Source organism: Dipodomys merriami, unplaced genomic scaffold (genome assembly GCF_024711535.1).
Source record: "Dipodomys merriami isolate MVZ:Mamm:240054 unplaced genomic scaffold, mDipMer1.0.p SCAF_62, whole genome shotgun sequence".
Classification (NCBI taxonomy): domain Eukaryota; kingdom Metazoa; phylum Chordata; class Mammalia; order Rodentia; family Heteromyidae; genus Dipodomys; species Dipodomys merriami.
Window position 1 is genome coordinate 6,793,684 of NW_027206202.1, and position 24,051 is coordinate 6,817,734.

The 24,051-nt window shown below is 38.6% G+C and overlaps 2 protein-coding genes across 3 annotated transcripts in view; one reads left to right on the plus strand and one right to left on the minus strand.

Moving 5' to 3' along the window:
* The first annotated feature begins 31 nt into the window (after positions 1-31).
* Positions 32-8,467, plus strand: Eri2 (ERI1 exoribonuclease family member 2). Of its 2 annotated transcripts, none has more exons than XM_070004383.1 (9): positions 32-270; positions 1,046-1,113; positions 1,201-1,284; positions 2,593-2,720; positions 3,148-3,304; positions 4,639-4,739; positions 5,003-5,084; positions 6,134-6,222; positions 6,412-8,467. In XM_070004383.1, the coding sequence occupies exons 1-9, from the start codon at positions 248-250 to the stop codon at positions 7,753-7,755; spliced, it is 2,076 nt and encodes a 691-aa protein (XP_069860484.1). In that variant the 5' UTR covers positions 32-247; the 3' UTR covers positions 7,756-8,467. The 2 variants fall into 2 exon arrangements, with proteins under 2 accessions (XP_069860484.1, XP_069860485.1); XM_070004384.1 differs by having other exon boundaries at positions 35-347.
* Acsm3 (acyl-CoA synthetase medium chain family member 3) overlaps positions 8,062-24,051 on the minus strand; it is a 31,992-nt gene continuing 16,002 nt past the window's right edge. Inside the window, 10 exon segments of the mRNA XM_070004385.1 lie at positions 8,062-9,345; positions 9,665-9,784; positions 13,071-13,170; positions 13,266-13,393; positions 15,996-16,097; positions 16,692-16,772; positions 17,877-18,000; positions 22,339-22,418; positions 22,691-22,847; positions 23,044-23,187. Coding sequence (XP_069860486.1) covers positions 9,259-9,345; positions 9,665-9,784; positions 13,071-13,170; positions 13,266-13,393; positions 15,996-16,097; positions 16,692-16,772; positions 17,877-18,000; positions 22,339-22,418; positions 22,691-22,847; positions 23,044-23,187 — 1,123 coding nt within the window. The 3' untranslated portion in view covers positions 8,062-9,258.

Below are 24,051 nucleotides of genomic sequence, written 5' to 3' on the forward strand. Positions count from 1 at the left end.
CCGAAAGTGTAGAAGAAAAGCAGCAGCAGCGCGGGAAGGAAGGGGCAGACCAACGCCGCCCCGTCAGCCGCGCCGCTATTTGAGCTGACCGGAAGTGCTCAGGCGACTTCCGGGAGTGCCACGGACGACTTCCGGGCGGGAGTGTCAGCTCGCCGCCGCCCCTCAGCGCCGCCAGTATTTGAAAGGACCGGAAGTGCCCCCGGAGGAGTCCCGGAAGCTGGATTTAAAAGGAGGTGGCGCGTCAGGGATGGCGACCAAACGGCTGGCCGGGTACGCTAGCGGGGCTCCTGGCACGGGGAAAGAAAGGGTCGCCCTTGGCCGGGTTCTAAGGCCCGCGGCAGGGATGGGTAAGCATCCTCAGCTGAAAGGCCCTTGACTGGTACTTGGTCTCGAGCCCCAGGCCGCCCCTCCACGATGGCTTCTCCCCTGCCTGGCCTCGAACCTGTGTCCACCTATTTTAGGCCTTGGATGTTACAGCGCGCTGTATAGTCTCAGGCCGGTGCACTCGTCCAGCTATTCGAGTCACCTCCTAGTGACCCGTCTCATGCATAATGGACTCTACCTAGCATATTGCCTTGGGAGTGTTTTATCATAGATTACCTTGCAGAGGGTTTTTGAACGTCTTGTTTCTTTACTCAGATTTTTTAAGTGTCCTAGAAGATTAAAAAAAAAAGTTTTGCGTTATTCTGGCCTCAGAACTGTTATATACATAGCAAGGACTTGAAAAATGCTAGAAAAATCAGCTTTTTACTGCATCTTTACAGTAGCTCAAGTTCCTTGGGATTGCTGTAAAAAATAAGAAGGGCAGGCAAAATTTGTCTAGGGGTACTTTAAGGATCATGATAGGGAAAATATGTACTAAAATTAAAAAGTGATTGCAATTAGTCCAAGAACCCAGGTCCTTTCCTCCTAATTTTATCCAATTTTATTTCCCTTGAGTTGTAGTATGTTAATGACTAATAGTCTAAGACTATTATTTGGTAACTTATTCAAACAGGAAGGTGAATGAAGTCACTGATTATATTGGATGGTTTTGCACTTTTAGGCAGCTTGGATTGATTAGGAGAAAATCAATTGCACCAGCAAATGGGAATCTAGGAAGAAGCAAATCCAGTAAGTAATGTGTACATTGTGTCTTTTCATGTTGTAGCTGTGCACTTTCAACACTGATAAATCATAAGAAATGCTGATCTTTTGCAGAGCAGTTGTATGACTACTTAATTGTCATTGATTTTGAGTCTACATGCTGGAATGATGGGAAGCACCATAATAGCCAGGAAATAAGTAAGTCTGGACTGCCAGTGACAAAAAATTAGCTCTCATATGAATTGTTTATAAGTTTATAGATGTAAATCAGCCAACAGTTTAAGAAAATAAGATGTCTATAAATGTTAGTTTAATATAAAACCTGTCAATTAAAAAAACAAAATCCTGCCGGGCGCTGGTGGCTCACGCCTGTAATCCTAGCTACTCAGGAGGCTGAGATCTGAGGATCGCGGTTCAAAGCCAGCCCGGGCAGGAGAGACTGTGAGACTCCTATCTCCAATAAACCACCAGAAAACCGGAAGTGGCGCTGTAGCTCACGTGGTAGAGCGCTCGCCTTGAGCTGAAGAGCTGAGGGACAGCGCCCAGGCCCAGAGTTCAAGCCCCATGACTGACAAAAAAAAAAATCCTGTTATATCTTAATTGTTTTAAGATTTCATATATATTTACATATTTATATATTATATTGTATATATTTATCTTATATATTTTAATAATTTTTGTTATTTATTTACTTATTTATTTTGGTCAGTCCTGGGGCTTGAACTCAGGGCCTGGGCACTGTCCCTGAGCTTCTTTTGCTCAAGGCTAGCACTCTACCACTTGAGCCAAAGTACCACTTCTAGCTTTTTCTGTTTATGTGGTGCTGAAGAATTGAACCCAGGGCTTTTTGCATGCTAGGCAAGTACTCCACCACTAAACCACATTCCCAGCGTATTATATATATATATATATATTTATATAATACATATTTATATTTTGTTACATATATATAACCTTAATTGCATAGAAACAAAAAATCTTCAGAAAAATGGAGTACATTTCAGCATCCATATGCTCTTCATATTTAAGTGTAGAAATATAAATAAAGGTACACTTGCTTAAGTATTTTGATATTTTTTTCTTTGGCATGGCTTAATTATAACTTTACCACCTTGCTTGGATCATTCTGTTTTTAAAACAGTTTATAGCAATGCTACTAGGAGAGTAGTACATTTAACTACTAGTATGGTTACAGTATTAATTTGTACATTATATACATATATATTTTTTTAATTCATTACTTTGTGTGCCAGTCCTCAGTCTGGGTGCTGTCCTTGGGCCTTTTTGTTTTTTTTACCCAAGGCTAACACTCTACCACTTGAGTCACAGCTCTACCTTGAGCTTTTTGCCAGTTAATTGGAGATAAAAGTCTCATGGACTTTCTGTCTAAGCTGGCTTCCAACCCCAATCTTCAGATCTCAGCCTTCTAAGTAGCTAGGAATACAGACAAGAGTCATTGAGACCAAGCTACACATTGCATATTTGTGTTGTTGTTCTTTCATTTAGTTGAATTTCCAGCAGTCTTGCTAAACACATCAACTGGAAGGATTGAATCCGAATTTCATGCTTATGTTCAGCCCCAAGAACATCCAGTTCTTTCTGAATTTTGCATGGAATTGACAGGCATAAAGCAGGTATGCTGCAAGTTTTTAAATTCAGAATTTGGTTTCAAAAAGGAAAAAGAAAGCTATTATTATTAAGAGGATATTCTTATGAACATGAAGAGGAGTACAAGGGGTATATAGGTCAGTATTAAGATGCTTCCCTAGTTTATATGATGCTCTAGAGTTGATCCCTCATACCATAAGAGACAGAGGAAATCAGATTTACTCTATGGAAATTAAATGACTCAAATTTGTCCTTTTTTGTGTGTGTCAGTAAAAATGTAACAACTTATCAGCCTAATTTTCCTTACTGTAATTCTAATTACAGGATTTCTCTCTTTTTAACTAATCTTTTCACTAGATGTTCACTCTCCATTAGAACTTTATTATATAATTGTACATGCTTGATATCATGGAATTTGATTGTTGAGTTCAGATTTTATGGATCTCTAATCAGGCTCAAGTTGATGATGGAGCGCCTCTGAAAATTTGTTTATCTCAATTCTGTAAGTGGATCAATACGATTCAACAACAGAAGAAAATTACATTTGCGACTGGAGTTTCTGAACCTTCTGCTTCTGAAGTAAAATTATGTGCATTTGTTACTTGGTCAGGTAAAAATATGAGTTGTACTTGCAAATCACAAAAGGGTAGCATAGTACCACTGTGTAATTCATTTGTTTAATGATTGATTTATTCTATTAGCCTATTTTGGTGGTAAATGGGAACTTCGTTGTTATATTTCTACACATGCATGCAATATATGCTAATCAAATTGGCCCCCCTCTATCATTCTCCTTTATTTTTCCTCTCCCTTCTTCAAACAACTTTAATAAGTCTTATTCTTCTACTTTCATAGAAGCTTATAAAGTACTTTAACCGTATTAAATCTTTTACTGTTCACCCTTCCTTGTTCATCCTTCTGCCACCTCACACTGGTATCCATCCCCACTATATAATTCCTTATTTTTACTTTTAATATTTGTTTATCATAAAATTATACTAGTTAACCTCTTGGGTTAGGAAAAGAAATTCAAGTGCCTGTTTCTAAAATCCTGATTTGGGGATACCTGAAAATTTAAGTCTATAGAAATATTTCTACCTGGAAAAGGTGACAGGATGTGCCTGCAATCCCCACTATATAGGATGCTGAGGCACAAGGATAGCTCGAGTAGAAAAATTTGAATTCAGCTTGTACAAAATAGTGACATCCTGACTTTATTAAGAGAAACAGAAGAAAAGAGGAGGGGAGGAGAAAGAGAAGAATGTTGAGATTTCAGGCATGATCACCAAATCTTTTATGCTTTGACCGCTTTCTAATATAGACATCAAGGAAAAAAAAAGTAAACCATTTAAAGTAGGTCTTTTGTATAACTATGATAAAGGATTGACATTATTCATGGATAATAGTGTTTTACCCTTGGTAGTACAGACTGATAGTCATATTTGGCTTTAAGTTTCCAAAAAAGTTTGATTTTCGTAATACAGTATTTTTCTAGAATATAGAAAAATATAGGCTTTATAATTTATTAATTTAAGTAGGATTTTGCTGAAGGTTCAAGAAATACCTTCTTGGATTGGGAGTGTAGCTCAAGTGGTACAGCATCTACCTAGTCAGTAACAAGACTCTGAGTTCAAACCCTAGTACCACCAAGAAAAGAAAGGAAGGAAGGAAAGAAGAAAGGAAGGAAGGAAGGAAGGAAGGAAAGAAGGAAGGAAGGAAAGAAGGAAGGAAGAAGGAAGAAAGAAGGAAGAAAGAAGGAAGGAAGGAAAGAAAAGAATGACAGGTAGGGAAGAAGGAAGAGAGGGAGATGGAAGTAAGTTCTTAAAACTTAGTACCAGTGTTACTTTATAATAAACTGCTGTTCTATTTTATATCATCGTTCATAGTTTGTTAATGAAAAATGTTGACATCATTGACTTTGTTCCATTTTAATGTTTAATACAGACTGGGACTTGGGAGTTTGCCTAGAGTATGAGTGTAAAAGAAAGCAACTTTTAAAACCTTTGTTTTTAAATTATTGGATTGATCTCAGAGCAACTTACAAGGTAAGAGTGAAAAATTGGGATAAGTTCGCTTTCCTTTTATTGAAAATGATTGCATTTTATTCTATGCATATGTATGGGTTTCTTCAAATGAGATATTTTCTTTTGGAGTGTTCATGTAAATATATGTCTTAAAAATATTTAAAGATAACACACAAAATCAGCCCATTTCAAATAGAAGTAAGAGTCATGAGAAATAATTGGTTAATACATACCCTTCTAAATAGTAATTCTATTTTTAGGTATGTCTTCTTCTATTTCATTAGCTTTTCTACAGGAGAAAACCAAAAGGACTAAGTGGTGCCTTGCAAGAAGTGGGAATAGAATTCTCAGGAAGGGAACATTCTGGTTTGTATAAACTTTTTTTGGGGGGGGGTGGTTGTGGGGCTTGAACTGGGCCTGAGTGCTGTCCTTGAGTTCTTCAGCTCAAGGCTAGCGCTCTGCCACTTGAGCCACAGTGCCACTTCCGGTTTTCTGGTGGTTAATTAGAGATAAGAGTCTCTCATGGACTTTCTTGCCCAGGCTGGCTTTGAGCCGCAGTTCTCAGATCTCAGAACTGTATCACTAAGCTACATTTCCAGTCCTGTAATAAGCTTTTTTTTTTTTTTAATAAGTAGTTGTACAAAGAGGTTTCAATTCTCTAAGTCAGATTTTGAGTATGAAAATACAAAATTTCATTTTATTATGAATTATTTTATTATATAACTTATTTGGCTTGTGAAAATTTTTATATGAATCTTATTTTGGGGGAATGCCATTAATAAAGGATATCTTTCAGCCAAAAAAAAAAAAAAACCCTACTAGCAGGCATTGGTAGCTCATACCTGTAATCCCAGCTATTCAGGAGTATGAGATCTGAGGATTACAGCTCGAAGCTAGCCCAGGCAGGAAAGTCTTTGAGCCTCTTTCCATTGAACTACCACAAAAAACAAACAACAACAACAACAAAAACCTGTTTCTGATTTTTAGATTTCCTATTTATGAGCTATTTAAGATAAAAACTGCCATCTAGTGGGCTTTCTAATTGCTGAAATAAGTGAAAATCAAATCAAATGGAAATTAAACAAGACTACTAAAAAAAACCTGAACATAACTACTGAAAAATTATGGTCATACAGAATTCAGCTTACTTTTTTGGATACTGCATAACAAATTTTCACGCCCTTCTCTAAAGATGAGAAAGATGAAAGATTTTATCTTACATTGGGAATGCTGCCACTGCTTTCCACAGACCAATTTATTATGATTGAAATTAGTTAGGGGACATAAAGCTAACAATATGCTTCAACTTCTATTTAAAAAGTAATATTTTTCTTTAGTTTTTTTGTTTTTTTGTTTGTTCTTTATTTTTTACACGTAGCACTACTAAATTCAGTGTTTAATATCAATTTCCCTAGGGTTAGATGATTCCCGGAATACTGCTCTTCTTGCTTGGAAAATGATCAGGGATGGCTGTCTAATGAAAATTACAAGGACCATCCATAAGGTTAGTGGTGTCTCATCACTTTATTCTCTCATCTCAAACTCCATAGTAGTCATAAGTTCATTGAAACTGGACTTCATGTGTATAATCATTTGTAACCAATGACGTTTTTCTTTTTGTCATACAATGTCTACTGAAGAAATTATAAATGCACAATTTCTAAAGTTGTTGGATTTGTCTATGGAATCATAGGTTCCTACTAAGAAGAATTCCAACATTTCGGCCAGAAATGTCAATATAAATCAAGTTGAAGAAACATCTACTTACAACATTAGCACCCATGGTCCTAGCATATATGAAAAGAATCCTAAAAACACAACAAATGTCCATGAAAAAGTTCAAATAAGCTCAGTTTGTGTGAATTCCCATATAAAGGCACAGAAGGATCAATTACAAGTAAAGAGTGATATAAAAGCAGGTCTTCAAAATGCCAAAAGTTGCTTACTTCTTTGTGATACTAAACCCTCTACTTCTCTGGGACAATTACTAGCTCCTACCTTGAATTCACCTCTCTACATACAGAAGCAAAGAAAAAGTGTCCATTTTGCATTTAATGCCAACTCTAACTCTTCCACATTGGGACCTGAATTGATACGTGTTGCCACTACCATTCCATCGGTTGTTAATCATGTTTCTGATAAGGAAATGAGTTCTGCTCTTGACTGTTTACCTATGTTGGTTGATTGGGAAGATGCAGTTTTACTGCCAGCATCTCAGCCTGAGCAAAATAAAGATTGTACGCCTCCTATTGATGATACAAACTTAGACATTTTATTTAATTCTGGAGAAAGACTGGTGGATTTAAATGAATCAGAAATGTTAAGTCATGAAAACTTCAGAGACAGTAAAGAACCTCCTGAAAAAATTGAGACCTCTAAGTCTGTTGTGTATAAGAGCCTTCACACTACCATTTATAACGTAAAAGAATCCAAACATTTAGATTCAGATGTTTCTGCCTTTAAATTACCTGAACACAAATCATGTGCCTTCAATGTTAATGCCAGTGTATCGAACCCGATGGTTTTGAGAAAACATGCTCTTGTTTTAGATAGTACTAAAAGGAACTCATCTAGTTCCCCAGCTTTCCCACCAGCAAAAAAACAGACTTTCACTATTCATGAAGAAAAATCTATGTCATCTGATAGCTCCCCCATAAGGAGTCCTTCCTGGAACATTCTCCCCTCTATATTAACATCTACAGTTAATGTAAAAGAGCCTTGGAAGAGTACAAAAATGACACCTCCCTTATGCAAGTGTGGCCGAAGATCTAAGAGACTTGTTGTTTCTAATAATGGACCAAACCATGGAAAAGTCTTCTATTGTTGCCCTATTGGAAAACACCAAGAAAACAGAAAGTGTTGTGGTTATTTTAAATGGGAACAAGCACTTCAAAAGGAAAGAGCCAACAGCATTGTTCTAGCTCATTCCACAGGGGAACTCACTTTTCATTCTCCAGAAACAAGACGTACACATGACAGAAATTTAAGTTTTTCTACTAAAAATTCTTTGAAACTCAGGCCTTCAATGAGAAATTGACAAAATTTCTTTACATCTGAGTATATTTTTACTTTTCATATAAATTCTATTTGACTTTTCGCATAGGAAAGATAAAAAGTATAGGGTTATAAGATAGCATATCTGAGCTCTATACACACATACTAACTAAAAAGAGAAAATAATTGTCAGAACTTTTCCCTTCACCAAATTATTTACCAATTGTCTTCTGTTTATATGTGTGTGATTCCTAATTGTTCCTTAAATTCCAAAACATGAGTATCCTAATACCTTGTATAATTTTATTTATATTTTATTATACTTGTTTTAAAGAACTACAAATAAATATTTCTGTAAACTGTATTTATTAGGTTAAGTGTAATTAAGCAATAGTAGTACATGATACCTTTTCTAGTTAACCTTGAAACATTTTAAATTTTTTGAATGAAAATTTGATGAATAAAAATCCCTATTTTCAGGAATACACTGAGAATTATAAGCTTATGAAATTGTTTATTTTTCTAGAAACTTGTATTAAGGGCTGGGAAGGTGGCTCAGTGGTAGAGCGCTTGCTTTGCATGCTTGAGGCCCTGGGTTCGATTCCTCAGCACCACATAAGCAAAAAGAAAAAAGCTGGAGGTGGCGCTGTGGCTCAAGTGGTAGTGCGCTAGCCTTGAGCTGAAGAGCTGAGGGACAGTGCCCAGGTCCAGAGTTCAGGCCCCACGACCGGACCCAAAAAAAAAAAAAAAAGAAACTTGTATTAAGTTTTATTTCAAGGCTTAAAGATTAATCTGTTTATCAACACACTTGAACAATTAAGGTCTAAAAAAACAAATGGATCAGAGATTTGATTTGGAAACGGTGTCTGTGTTCCAGATTTTACAATTCTAGGCTGGCTGCTGATGGCTCATTGGAAGGTGGAGATGGGGAAGCTTGTAGATTGAGGCCAGACTGGACAAAAAGTTCAAGATCTCAATCTTAACCAATAGCTTGGCACAGGTGTATATGTGTGTGTGGAGGGGCGGGGGGTGCACCCGATGGGGTTCTGCAATCAGGAGGATGGTTCCAAGTCAGCCCAAACACAACTGTTTACACCCCATCCCAACAGAAAAGCTAGATATAGTGGATGTGCCAGCCATCCCAATGAGAGTGGGAAGGACAAATAGCAATGTTGTGGTCCAGATCAGTCCAGGCAAAAATGGAGACCCTGTCTTAAATTGTCAGAGCAAAAAGGGATAGAGTATGGCTCAAGTGAGAGAGTGCCTGTCCAGTAAGCATAAAGCTTTTAATTTAAGCCCTAATACAACACACACACACACACACACACACACACAATTCCTCTGTGATCTTTTTTTTGTCACCAAACTACAGGAACATTGACACTAATGCAAAAGGATTTAGTGGATGCTGATTTACAAATGCAGCCTCTGGTGTCAAAATAATTTTAGAATACACAGTTTAGAAGTATACAAACAACATTTCTATGACCTCTTCATAATCTTGTGGTTTCTACAGATGTTATAGAATCTTTGATTACTGATGAATTCACGTTGTATTCCATTCTTTGTTCCTCAGTTCACTTCTTTTTATCTTCCCACTGATAGTCTTTGGCAGCTCTTCAATAAATTCTATCTGTTGTTATTCAAGGGGATGAAAATTAGTCTAGAAATTTGCAACTTTGATAAGGCTGATAATATACTAAGTAATATAGGGCACCCATTGGTGAGAGGTATTGTTGAGATTTTTCTTTATGTTTAGTAATTACTGTAATTCCAGTGAGCCAAATGACCAAGCAAATTAATTGAGGAGCTTCACTTTAACCTAAAAAATTCTGATATATCCATCTATCGTTCTCTATTTGAGACATTTTGTGTAGTATATTTAATTAAAATAAGTAGCTGAAAATTTTCCAAAACACTAAATAAATGTTAATCCTCATTAGGATACCTACCTTTCTGGGATATTTGTAAGGTGCTGTGGTCTTTTTTACATGCTCCTGGATCTCTACTTTTAGCTGTTCTTGGTCTTGTGACTTGTAATCAGGATTCAGAACAACAAAAGCCTTTACTACCTAAAATAAATATTTGAAATATCAGATATGAGTTGTGGTTTTTTTATGTTTTAGTATACCTTGCCTGTTTTTTCTACCTGAACCAAGGTTGAATCCCAGTCCTGTGCACTTTAGTCAGAAAATTGATATGGACCCCTTGCTTTGTTTATTCAAGTACTTGGATCCATGCATCATTTTGAAATCTGTTTTTAATTTTGTCTTTGCTGGTACTGGGGTTTGTACTAAGCCTTACACTCACTTGACTTGCTTGTTCATAGCTGGCACTCTACCACCACTTGAGCCACCCCTCTATCCCAGCTTTTTGTTGATTGTTTTGGAGATCGAGTCTCTGACTATTTTACCCAGGCTGGCCTTGAACTGTAGCCCTCTGGATCTCAACCTCTTGACTAGCTAGGATTATACATGCCTGAATCACCAGTACCCAGATAAAATCTGGTATGTAGAGGGAGAGAGTTGTTGCATGTTTGCACAAACACATGTCAGTCCTAGGGCTTGAACTCAGGGCCTGGGCTCTGTCCCTGATTTCTTTTGCTACAGGTTAGCACTGTAGCACTTGAGCCACGGTGCAACTTCCAGCTTTTTCTGTTATGTGGTACTGAGGAATTGAACCTAGAGCTTCATGTATGCTAGGCAAGCACTCTACCATTAAGCCATATTACCAGCCTTTTTATTGTTATAAAGGTGGTGTGCAGGGGGGTTACAGTTACATAAGTCAGGTAAAGAGTACAGTTCTTTTTGCAAAATGTCACCCCTTCCCTCGCTTTCTCCCAGTTTTTCCCTCTCATCCTCACTCAAAAGTTGTATAGTTCATTTTCAACATAATGTCTAGTGATTACTACAGCTGCATTTGTTTACCTTTTGTCCCTCCATTTCTGTGCCCTGCCTTACCTTCCCAAAGACAGATAAACAATACAAAAAGGAAGGAACAGCAGTATAGAAAAAAACTTGTTTCCATTTCGTGGAGTTCATTTTTATTTTATTTTATTTTCCAGTCCTGGGGCTTGAACTTGGGGCTTGGGCACTGTCCTGAGCTGCTTTTTGCTCAAGGCTAACAATTGAGCCATAGTACTTCAACTTTTTCTGTGATTAATTAGATCAGAGTCTCATGGGCTTTCCTGTCCAGGCTCTGGCTTTGAACTGTGATCCTCAGATCTTAGCCTCCTGAGTAGCTAGGATTACAGGCATGAACCACCAACACCCAGTGATAAATATTTTATGTAATCAGTTGCACATAGGCATTGCATCTTTGTGTGCTTCTCCTAAAACTATCCTCTGATCTCCCTGTGTGAATGCCTAGAGTCCTATATAATTTGTGTCCAGGTATGTTTTAGATTTAGCTTCTGCATAGGAGAGGACCTTGAGTTCTTGCTTTGCTTTTTACACTTATGGCTGGCATGCATCCATTTTTGACTTTTTTGCTGGTTTATTGGAGAAAAGAATCTTGGATTTTTCTACCCAGGTTGGCTTTGAACTGATTCTCCTCAGATCTCAGCCTTCTGAGTGAGTAGCTAGGATTATATGCCTGAGCTACCAGTGCCCAGCTCTGAAATCGGCTTTCTGACCTGTTTTGTCTAGGACTGTATTCACAGCATTGTCTTCATAAACAGTAGTCACACTTGATTTGTCATTTTTTTGTTGAAGGTAATCAGTTCACTAAGAATATGAATTCTCTCCCTCTACCCCCCACAGGTGCTACTGGGATTTGAATTAGCTCTGTCATGGTTGCTAGGCAGTTGCTTTACTATGAACCATGTCCCCAGCCATTTTTGTTTTAGTTATTTTTCAGATAGACTCTAGTCTCATATGTTTTTGCCTGTTGCCAGTCTGAATCCAAAATCCTTCCTGTAGCCACTAGCATAGCTGGAATTACAAGCATGAACCTTCTGGGCTGGCCTTGAACATCAGACCTCACAATATTCTGAGTAGCTAGGATTACAGCCATGAACCACCATGCATGCCCCATGCATACATTATAGGAGGCTGTTAATTTTTCATTAGCTATTTTGCTATTCCTCTGGCTCAATTACATGGTCCTGAGGAGCAAGAATAGAAATGGTACTGGGTGCTGGTGGTTCATGCCTGTAATCCTAGCTACTCAGGAGGCTGAAATCTGAGGATCACAGTTAAAAGCCAGCCTAGGTAGGAAAGTCCATGAGACTCTTATCTCCAATAAACCACCCGAAAACCAGAAGTGATGCTGTGGCTCCAGTGGTAGAGAGCTAACCTTGAGCTGAAGAGCTGAGGGACAGCGTCCAGGCCCAGAGTTCAAACCCCACAACTGACAAAATTTAAAAAAATAGAAATGGTGGCCTTGATAGGGGAAAGACCTCATTACTTTATGCTTATAAATCTTTTCATTATTTATTTATTTTGCCAGTTCTGGGGCTTGAACTCAGGGCCTGGGCATTGTCTCTGAGCTGCTTTTGCTCAAAGATATCACTCTACCGCTTGCACAACAACACCACTTCCAGCCTTTTCTGTTTACATGGTACTGCGGAATTGAATCCAGGGCTTCATGCATGCAAGGCAAACATTATACCACTAAGCCACAATCCCAGCCCTCATAAATCTTTTTGTTTTTGGTTTTTTTTGGGTCCAGTCGTGGGCCTGAACTCTGGGCCTGGGCGCTGTCCCTCAGCTCTTCAGCTCAAGGCTAGCACTCTACCATTTGAGCCACAGTGCCACATCCGGCTTTCTTTTTCTTTTTCTTTTTTTTTTTGTTTATGTGGGGCTGAGGAATTGAACCCAGGGCAGGTATGCAAGGAAAATGCTCTACCACTGAGCCACCTTCCCAGCCCTAAATTTTTTTCTAGCATGCTTTTTTTCTACCTTATCCTATAGCCCTTCTTTCTGGTGAACATATTTCTATCTGACGTCATTTAGTAAGTGATTTTTATCTGACTTGCATATTTAATGAATGAAACATTTGTGTAATTCTGTTTCAATAAAGTCCTCTTTTGTGTATTTTTATTTTTATTTATTTTTGTGCTAATACCAGAGCTTGAACTCCAGTCTCAGTATGTTCTTGCTCAGCTTGTTTGCTCATGACTGACACTTTACCACTTGAGTCATACTACTTTCTAGCTTTTTTCTGGTTAATTGGAGATTGGAGTCTCTCATATTTGTCTGCCCAAGCTGGCTCTGAACTATGATTCTCAGATCCCTGCCTCTTGAGTAGGTAGGATTATAGGTGTGAGTCACCAGTGGCCCGCTTGTAAATTCCTAACTGAAAGTATATATTAAATTGCCAATAAAACAGAAGGTTAAGATGAATCAGTTATTTTACCTCTCCTCTGACAGGGTCTGGGCTACTGACAACAGCTGACTCTGCAACAGAAGGATGCTCCATCAAGACACTTTCTACTTCATATGGTCCAATTCGGTAACTGCGAAAGCATATGTCAACAGGAATTTATAAGGCTGAGTTAGGTTCATTCTGTAATGCCACTGATTAGTTCACAGAGGCAGTAAAGAAAATTACCCTGAGGATAATATGATATCATCTGATCTTGCAACAAACCAGAAATATCCATCTTCATCCATATACCCTCTGTCTCCAGTTATATAGAAATTGCCTCGTATAGTTGAAGCTGTCTTTGAAGGATTATCCTGTAAAACAGGTAGCATTATCATGGATATGACTGCTTTAATATGTTAAAACTTTAACTATTCAAAGAAAAAGAATTGGACTTTTTTAAGAAGCCTTAGAATGAAGAGGAGCCAGAGTGTGAAATAAGGATAAAATTCCAACAGGGAGCTAGTACAATATAAGAAAGGTAAAAAAGTAAAGTGTGGCCAGATGCTGTTGGCTCATGCCTGTAATCCTAGCCACTAAGGAAGCTGAGGATCTCGGTTCAAAGCCAGCTCAGGGAAGGAAAATCCATGAGACTCTTATCTCCAGTTAACTACCAGAAAACTGGAAGTGGCGCTTAAGTGGTAGAGTGCTAGCTTTGAGCTGAAGAACCAAGGGACAGTGCTCAGACCCAGAGTTCAAGCCCCACAACTGACCAAAAAAAAAAAAAAAAAGACTAGGCACACTAGTTGAGAATTTTCTTAGCTAGATCACAAGATAAATGGTGCAGGAACGCAGAACTCCAGCAGTTGGCTAATTAAATAATATTGAATTGCTGAATAATACCTCATAGTATTAGGAAAAGAAAGAAGTGAATATTCACAGTTAAAAGAAAGCAACAGGGGCTGGGAAGGTGGCTCAGTGGTAGAGCGCTTGCCTTGCATGCATGAGGCCCTGGGTTCGATTCCTCAGCATCACATAAGCAAAAAGAAAAAAAAAAGCTGGAAGTGGCACTGTGGCTCAAGTGGTAGAGCGCTAGCCTTGAGCTGAAGAGCTGAGGGACAGTGCCCAGGCCCAGCGTTCAGGCCCCACGACCGGACCCCCCCCCCAAAAAAAAGCAACAATACCTAATAATTGAAAGAGAAAAAAAAGATTCTGTTTTGTTTTATACCAAAAGAACTGGTCTATATGTTAGATTATTTGGACTTTGCCAGAAAACCATGCAGATATCTAGGTACAGAGAACAAAGAAACATTTATTGCCAGGAAAGGGGCCAGCAAGACCCCTTCTCACAAGTGAGAGGTGAGAAGAAGTGCTGGCTGTTGTCTGGGATGCCCTATATAACCTACGAAGTTCAGGAGGGTCTAGAGGCTGAGGCAAGACCCTGGTGTGGACATGAGGGCCAGGGACTTCATCATGGCAAACGAGGATTAAAGGCTGCTGTCCAAATAGTAGATAAGGGCCCCTGCAGCTGCCCAGACCTGAAGGTCACTCTAAAGGGTTCTTATTATGTGGTGGTAGCTGCCCCAGAGAAGTGCCATCCTAAGGTAAAGGGGAGGTTGATTATTTACTGCCTTTACTAAGTGGGCCTAGTGTTGCCCAGGTAGGCAGCATGCTAAGCTGTGGAGAGGAGAAGGCACGTACAAAGCTATGGTAAGGGAGCTCATTTTGCTAACACTATAATCCTAGCATAAGAGGGAAAAGGAAAGAAGGATTGTTACTTTATATAAACCAGTAAGCAGAACCTGGACCTGGATCCTTTACTATAGTGATAAAAGCTTTGCTTTGCCAGGTACCAGTGGCTCATGCCTATAATCCTAGAGAGGCAGGAGACTGAGATCTGAGGATGGTAGTTCAAAGCCAGCCTGAGCAGGAAAGTCTGTGAGACTCTTATCCCCAATTAACCACCAGAAAATTGGAAGTGGTACTGTGGCTTAAGTGGTAGAGCACTGAGACTGCACCCAGGCCCAGAGTTCAAGCCCCATGACTGACCAAAAAAAAAAAAAGTTCTAATCTGTAAACCATTATTAGAGATAAAAATATGTTCAACAGACTTTAAGGAAGCAGAAGCCTCTAGTGACAGGAATTCAGTTAATCCAAGTCTATTTCTCCAGTTCCTCCAGAGGAGCAAAGAACACTAATCAGCTGTCTGGGAGAAGGGTGGGTAAGGCTTGATAGTTAAGAGGAACACATCTACGTCTCCACAACGTGGAGGCTGAGATGAGGACAGTGAGACTGAGGTCAGCCCTGGCTATGTGTTGTTAAAACTTTGAGACAAATAAACCACAACAACCGAAACAGAGCAATAAAAAATGGACACTTGAGGCTGGGGAGGTAGTTCAGTGGTAAAGCACTTACCTCGCATGCATGAGGCCCTGGGTTCGATTCCTCAGCACCACATACACGGAAAAAGCCCGAAGTGGTGCTGTGGCTCAAGTGGTAGAGCACTAGCCTTGAGCAAGGCTAGCTCCAGGCCCCAAGTTCAAGCCCCACAACTGACCAAAAAAAAAGGACACCGAAGACATAAATGTAATTGCCTTCTTTTTCGGGGTTCCTCTTTTCACCTTTTTGGTTTTCTAACATACTAGACCAGTGTGATCTTTAGAAAGCAATTGAGTGTTTTTTCAGTCTGGAAGATTACTACACTCAAGGCCATGAATCTCTAAAGAAAGGGACAAGGGGGCGCGGGGAGGATGGGAAGGGATGGGAAGGGGAAACAAAGGAGGAGGCTACAATGCTTGATAAGAAATGTACTCATTATCTTGCCCATGTAATTGTAACCCCACTGTACAGTATTTTCACAATAAAAAAAAAGAAAGGGACAAATCCCTAGCCTAGGTTTGCTTTGTGAGAAAGACAAGCATCAAGCACTTTTAAGAAATAGAAAACTAGAGATTTTTTAAAAGATAAATATCTTACTACATAATGAGTAAAAAGACCAAGTGGTCGGTTGGGTAGAACTTGAAGCCCAATATCGCCTTCTTTTCCAGGAGGTAGAGCATTGCCATTTTCATCTATAATCTACAAGAGAATAGAACAATTTATTTAAAGGGGATTTTACTTCAATGATACACCTTAAATTTTTAACTTTACATATTTTATTGCCATATAAGAATGCAATCTAAGCCGGGCACTGGTGTCTCACGCCTGTAATCCTAGCTACTCAGGAGGCTGAGATCTGAGGATCGCGGTTCAAAGCCAGCCCGGGCAGGAGAGACCGTGAGACTCCTATCTCCATTAAACCACCAGAAAAACAGAAGTGGCGCTGTAGCTCAAGTGGTGGAGCGCTCACCTTGAGCTGATAGAGCTGAGGGACAGCGCCCAGGCCCACAGTTCAAGCCCCACGACCGACAAAAAAAAAAAAAAAAAGAATACAATCTTTAAAAATGTTTTAAGTATACTTCAATTCGTAAAAGAAATTATTTACTTTTCTTACTGCATAAAGTATTATTGAGTGCACATTACCAAAATGTAAAAGAAGAATAAAATGTTGCTGAAATTTCACCACTGAATGCTAATCACATTTTGGTAATAACTTTTAAGACAATACAGACATAAGAAAAATTAGCATCACTTATAATATAGGGAATAACACTAGAAAGTGTGTGTACCAACCTTAACATCAAAAGCAGGAGAAGCCTTTCCCATTGAGCCGGGCTTAATTTTCATTCCCTTAAAATTTCCACAGATTAGCACCTAGTTATGAAGAAGAAAAATAAGATAACATTATCATATATTATCATATATTCATTGTACAAATATTTGCTTTAAGAACTTACTATGAACCAAAATCAAAATTAAGTCTCTCTTTTTTCATGGAGTATTGAGATTGACAATAACTTACAAGTGTATATAATAAAATTTTTGAGAGAATAAATTCATAATTGCTAAACTATCCATTATTATGAAAACAATGAGAATATTAACATTTGTACTTGTATTCCTATGATAGTTGTTGTGCTCATTATATTTTGCTTTTAATTTTTTGGAATTTTTGCCCAGGTAATAATTCTCAGGGTTTATAAATTGAAACATTATAGAAAGATACACCATAAAAAAATTTCAACCTTTTCCTTATTTTCTCTGTCTTATCCCTCCCTCTGGTACAAAATAACAACTTTGTTCTTACTTCATTCATTGCCTATAGAATTCCTAAGAGCTCTTGGAAAATCCCCTTTAAAGTTGCTTACCAACTCCTTAAGAATTGAGTGTTTAAGGAAACAAGATGCTCAGCCAGTTTTCCACTTTGTGACAGCCCCGATTATTGGCTCTTGACACAAATTCAATGGTATTTCATATTGTGGATCGTGGGACTTGAACTCAGGGGTGCTGTCCCTGAGCTCTTTTTGCTCAAGGCTAGTGCTCTATCACTTCTGAGCCACAGCTCTATTTTATCCCCAAGGGAGCTCTGCTCTTTGGGCTGTGTTTATGTGTATGCCTTGCTGAGGCTTGGTCTCAACCCAACATGTGCCTGCTGTTTTTAAAAGCTTGGCTTAAGCTTTGTTTGAGGCTGCAGGTCTTTGTAATTAGCCACCTACAGACCACTAGCACTCCAATAAAGACTCCAAAATCCAACCCCTCAAAAAGAAAATATTGTGATGCTGGGTACCAATGGCTCATATCTGTAATCTTAGCTACTAACTAGTTTCTCACAGATTTTACTTTAAAAAAAGAAAATCTGATTCCTAACCACATCACTTACTCCCTTATCCTTCAAACATTCTAAGACATAATAGACATTTTGATTTTTACTTATCTAACCCAACTGTCCAGTCTTATCTTTTCAGGAAGGTCAAGTACCGTTTCTGTTTGTCCATATCCGTTATAGATATCCAGGCCTGTCAGGTTTTTCCATTGTTTAGTCACTTCAGGATTGATTGGCTCCCCTGCACTCACACAATGCTTTAAGCTTTTGAATTTGTAGCTTCTCAGACAAGAGATAGCACATTTAAGATTAAGAGAAAAAAAAATGGGAAGAATTAGAAATTAGAAGTGTTGTTCATACCAAATAAACATAATTCTAGTATAAAATTATACCAGTTTTGCTTTTTGTTTTGGGTTGTAAAGCCATGTCATCCTTAGGGAAGGTATACGATAATAACATTTTAAATTAACAGTTAAAATTTCCCTTACATTTATTTATAAGCCTGAAGTTGTGGGTGCAGTGAATTGTTCTTTCTTTTCAGATGAACAATCAATGCATACAAATGGAATCAATAATTTTTAAAGCATGTATTCTTTTTTTCTATTTGCTGGGATAAGATTCTAATCAGGAGCAACTTCTTTATTGTCACAGTTCAGAAAACGTCCATCATCCAAAAGATTAAGAACTTTCTTATCTCTCCAGTTTTTACTAGCACCTGTTATTTGTACAGGGGGTTCATTTTGACAGTCAATTTATGGGTACAATATACTTGATCAGTCTAACTCCTTGCATCTCTCTCCATCATACTCTCACCTCCTCAAACCAATCTTAATTCATTGTTTCATTTTCACATGTGTACATGAGGCGTTTTAGCGTTTTAACCACATTCTCCTTTCTTTACCCCCTCTGTTGGCGTTTTCTCCTTCTCATTCGTATCCACACAGGTCTCAGACAGGACCTGTTTTACTTTCTGATCATTCATTTTTAAAAGTATATGCTGCTGGGCACTGGTGGCTCATACCTGTAATCCTAGCTACACAGGAGGCTGAGATCTGAAGATCACCATTCAAAGCCAGCCTGGGTAGGAAAGTCCATGAGACTCTCATCTCCAATTAACTACCAGAAAACCAGAAGTGGTGCTGTGGCTCAAGTGGTAGAGCACTAGCTTCGAGTTGAAGAGCTGAGAGACAGTGCCCAGGTCCAGAGTTCAAGCCCCATGACCAACCAAAAAAAAGAAAAAAAGTATATGCTTTCTGATAATAGGTGGCTCACTCCTGTAATCCTAGCTACTCAGGAGTCTGAGATCTGGAGATCATGGTTTGAAGCCTATAATTACAAACATATATAAATTACATAATAAATTATATAATTATATATATATTATATTGTGTATATTATATGTGATTATAGTATAATTATATATTTAGTATATAATTATATATTATATATTATCACATAATATATAACAGTGTATTAGGGTTCCTTTCCTTGCATCCTAACCAGCATGTGTTGTTACTTGTGTCCTTGATGATGATCATTCTGACTAGAGAATTTCATCTCAGTGCCATTTTGATTTTGATATGCATTTTTTAACAGCCAGGGCTATTAATCATTTCTTTATGTATTTATTGGACATTTGTATTTATTTCATGAATTATCTGTTCAGTACATTTGCATATTTATTAATTGATTCTTTGGGATTTTCATTTTTTCTTCTTTTAGTTGTATCTCTGTGTAAATATTTTGCTCTCTGTCAGATATACAGCTGGCAAAATTTTCTTCCAGTCTGTTTGCTGTCTCTTCAGTTTAGTGACTATTCCCTTTGCAGTACAGAAACTTTTTGATGCAGTCTTATTTGTCAGTCCTTGCTCTTAGAGATACTTGAGTTTTATTCAGAAAGTTGCTGCCTTATAGGACGTTGATGGATCACACCTGTAATCCTAGCTACTCAGGAGGCTGAGATCTAAGTATTGTGGTTCAAAGCCAGCCCCAGCAGGAAAGTCCATGAAACTCTTATCTCCAATTAACCACCAGAAAGCCGGAAGTGGTTCGGTGGCTCAAGTGGTAGAGCACTAGCCTTGAGCTGAAGAGCTGAGGAACAGCACCCAGATCCAGAGTTCAAGCCCCACAACTGACAAAAAGCAAAGTTGCTGCCTATGACAGTATGTTCCAATGTTTTCCCTATTATTTCCTGTAGTAGTTTCAAAGATTGTTACATTAATATCCTTTATCCACATTGAATTTATATTAGTATAGGATAAGAGATAGGATTCCAGTTTCCCTTAGGTTATCTTCTCTTCAATATATATTTTGGGCTTCTTTGTCAAAATATAATATGATTGTTGTTGCTGTTTGTATTTATTTCTGGGTATTCTATTCTTTTCTGTTGTATTCTATTCAGAGTTCCTTTCTGCTCTGTTGCTCATGCATGGGGATACCTCCAAGACTGATGTTTTTGTTTTGTTTTCTCAAGGTTTTTTTTTTTGGCTATTTAGGGTCATTTGTGCTTCAATAGGAATTTTAGGACTACATTTTCTATTTCTATGAAGAATTGTGATCTTGATGGGAATTGGATTAAATCGGTAGATTACTTTGGGTATCATAACCATTTTCTTAATAATTCTTTCAGTCCACAAGCAAAGAAGTCTTTTCCTTTTCTGGTGTCTTCAATTTTCTTCTTCAAAGTTTTTTTTTTTTTTTTTTTTTTTTGGGTCCGGTCGTGGGGCCTGAACTCTGGGCCTGGGCGCTGTCCCTCAGCTCTTCAGCTCAAGGCTAGTGCTCTACCACTATGAGCCACAGCGCCACTTCCGGCTTTTTTCTTTTTGCTTATGTGGTGCTGAGGAATCGAACCCAGGGCCTCGAGCATGCAAGGCAAGCGCTCTACCACTGAGCCACCTTCCCAGCCCTCTTCTTCAAAGTTTTATGGCTTTTATCTCTGTTAAGTTTACTCCTAAGTAAATGCCTAGACTGTTGTGAGGCTGTTGTGAATGTAGTTCATTTCCTGATTTATTTTTCTGGCAAGGCAAAATTTACTTTCGCCAAAGAGTGTACCATTAGCCAAAAATCTTGCAAGCAAGCACGCAAAGCATGCAGACGGATCCCTGTTTATCCCTAATGCTGCAAGCCCTGCCCCTCTGCTCAAATTGGCCAAGCTCAGAATCACAATCTGCTCACACTTGGCTAGTTTGAAGAGGGTAGGATGCAACAAATATACAGTTTTACATCTTATAAAGTAACCATTAAGGGGCTGGGAAGGTGGTTCAGTGGTAGAGTGCTTGCCTTGCATGCATGAGGCCCTGGGTTCGATTCCTCAGCACCACATAAGCAAAAAGAAAAAAGCCGGAAGTGGCGCTGTGGCTCAAGTGGTAGAGTGCTAGCCTTGAGCTGAAGAGCTGAGGAACAGTGCCCAGACCCAGAGTTCAGACCCCACGACTGGACCCAAAAATAAATAAATAAATAAATAAATAAATAAATAAATAAATAAATAAATAAATAAATAAATAAATAAAGTAACCATTAAAAGACTTTTGGGGGGGAGGGGGGTGGGTCGTGGGGCTTGAACTCTGGGCCTGGGTGCTGTCCCTCAGCTCTTCAGCTCAAGGCAAGTGCTCTACCACTTGAGCCACAGCACCACTTTTGGTTTTCTGAGTGGTTTATTGGAGATAAAAGTCTCACGGAGTTTGGGCTGGCTTTGAACCATGATCCTCAGATCTCTGCCTCCTGAGTAGCTAGGATTACAGACGTGAGCCACTGGTGTCCAGTGTCCGACCATTAAAGAGTTTGAGATAACATATAGCAATCTCAAAACATACTCACACCTTCTGCTACTTTTTTGAACAATCTGAGGTGTGTCTTATACCCTTTGCTGCTGTCTTGAGCAGTCTGAAGTGTGGATTTCCTGATTTCTTTCTCAGCCTGTTCACTATTAGTATCCAGAAAAGCTTCTGATTTTTTGATATGTTGATTCTCTATCCTGCTACATTGCCAGACATGTTTATCAGATATGAATTTGGGGGTAAAATCTTTAGATTCTTTAAATAAAAGATCACATAATATACAAAGAGATTATATTTTCTTACTATAACCACTGGGCTCAGAGCTACAGACATAGCTCAGCCTCCCTTTTCTTTGCTTTGTGGAAGCCTCCCTAGTTACAGAACTTATCATTTGTAGAATGTCAACAAGAAGGAGCAGGATGAAGAGGAAAGGACTATCAAACCATATACCATACACCATACATACACACACACACACACACACACACACACACACACACACACGTCTGAAGTTCCCCTGCTTTTAGGCAGAAAGGCCTTTTGTTTTCCAGCTTACTCTTCCTTTTCTTTTCTTTTTTTTTTGGGGGGGGGGGTTCTGGTCATGGGGCCTGAACTCTGGGCCTGGGCGCTGTCCTTCAGCTCTTCAGCTCAAGGCTAGCACTCTACCACTTAAGCCACAGCGCCACTTCTGGCTTTTTTCTTTTTGCTTATGTGTGCTGAGGAATCGAACCCAGGGCCTCATGCATGCAAGGCAAGCACTCTACCACTGAGCCACCTTCCCAGCCCTTCCTCTTCCTTTTCTCTCTCACCACTTAGCACTTATATACCAATTTAATCTTACCTTGTCATATCATTCTGTACAAGCATTCGGTACGCAGTTGGTGCTGAACAGAAGACTGTGATGGGAAACTCAGAGAGTGTCTGAAATTAAGAAAAGCAAACGCTTGGCCTCACTATGCCTTAATAAGTGTTTGAATGTCTATGATAGGCCCAGCACGATGGAATCATTATTTATTTACTTTAGTGTACATGAACTCACACTGCTTATCTTTTCAGGCTTATTGATTTACAAGTTATGACATGTCTTAAATCATGATGTCTACTCTGATCTCTGTAAGTTACCTTATTCATCAGTCCTATCAGTGATACTGCTATTACATTTCTAAATATGGACCTATTGTGCTCTTTCTTACTTGTAAGATAGAAGTTGACTCAAAACGGGGCAAATGGTGTGCAAATACACATGCTCCTTGGATCCATGGAGAAAAAACACTACTCCATGCAGATTTTGCCCAGCCTGTATCTGAGGTATTCCACATCACATCTGAGGGTGTCAAATCCAGCCAGAACCTTGGAAAAACAAATAATAGTCCCAATATAGAAATTGGTTAAATTTGTAGGAATTTGACATGCATAAATGTGCATGTGAATTTAAATGTACAAATTTGAATGTACAAATGTACAAATATTGAATTTGTAAGAAAATATTAAATTTGTAAGAAAACAAATTTAAAAAGCCAGTTTTGATTCAGTACTGTGAAAATACCTTCCATTTACAGATAATCCTAAACCAAAACTGCTGTGGGTATGTCCAATCATTTTAGGAAGTCCAGTTGTTCCACTGGTAAAGAAAATGGCCATCATCTCATTGTGTTTTGTTCTTACACAGGTGTGATTATCACTGACATGTCTGTAAAGGAAAATCTACAATGAGTCTGCATGTTAAACACTGGCATCAAGTGTGCCCACTGAAAGGATTTGAGAAATCATCTACTTGGAATTTTTAATTTAATACATTAGTCCCCAGTTACTTGAATCCCAAAATATAATTATAATGCCTACCCCATTATCTCATTTAAATATATCTGAAATGCTTGGAACAGTTTCTGGAAAAATAATCAGTGCTATATAAATTTTAACTATTATAGAGAAGATAGGAACAAGTCCATAATTACAAGCTGGCTCTCAAACTCTTCAGGAAAGGTAAGAGGCTCATTGTAGGAAGGCAGTTTGCTGCCAGGCTAGTGCTAGGAACTGGCAAGAGTTCCAAATGACTCCTACAAGTAACCCTTAGTAGGATTTGGAATTTCACCATGTACTTTAGATGTTGTTTTTATTTAAACCTAGTACAAGTCTGGTTGTGGTCACAGGTCTGATTGTGATCATTTTTCCCAGCTTTTTTCAAAGATAATGACTTTGTGGTTGATGCCCTTCTTAGATCCCTCCTTGATTCCTCTGTAGGAATGAAGGATTTAATGTCCCCAGGTACTGGGAGCCTTCTTTAGAGGTTACCTGAGAGAAGTCTCTTTTCAGGGTTACCCATATCTAATATCTAATACCCATATCTAATAACTGGTCAAAGTGAATGTATAGAGGACATAATCTCTTGCTTTAGCTCAGAACTGCTTTGAGGATTGATTGTCCAAACCAAACCAAGAGGTTCCCAGGGGTGGGGTGAGAGCTTTGTGGGAAATACATTGCAGATACATTTCTCCCTCTGCCCAATCTCATCTTCCTCGCTTTCCTTCACAGGTATTGATTCTAAGAAAACTCT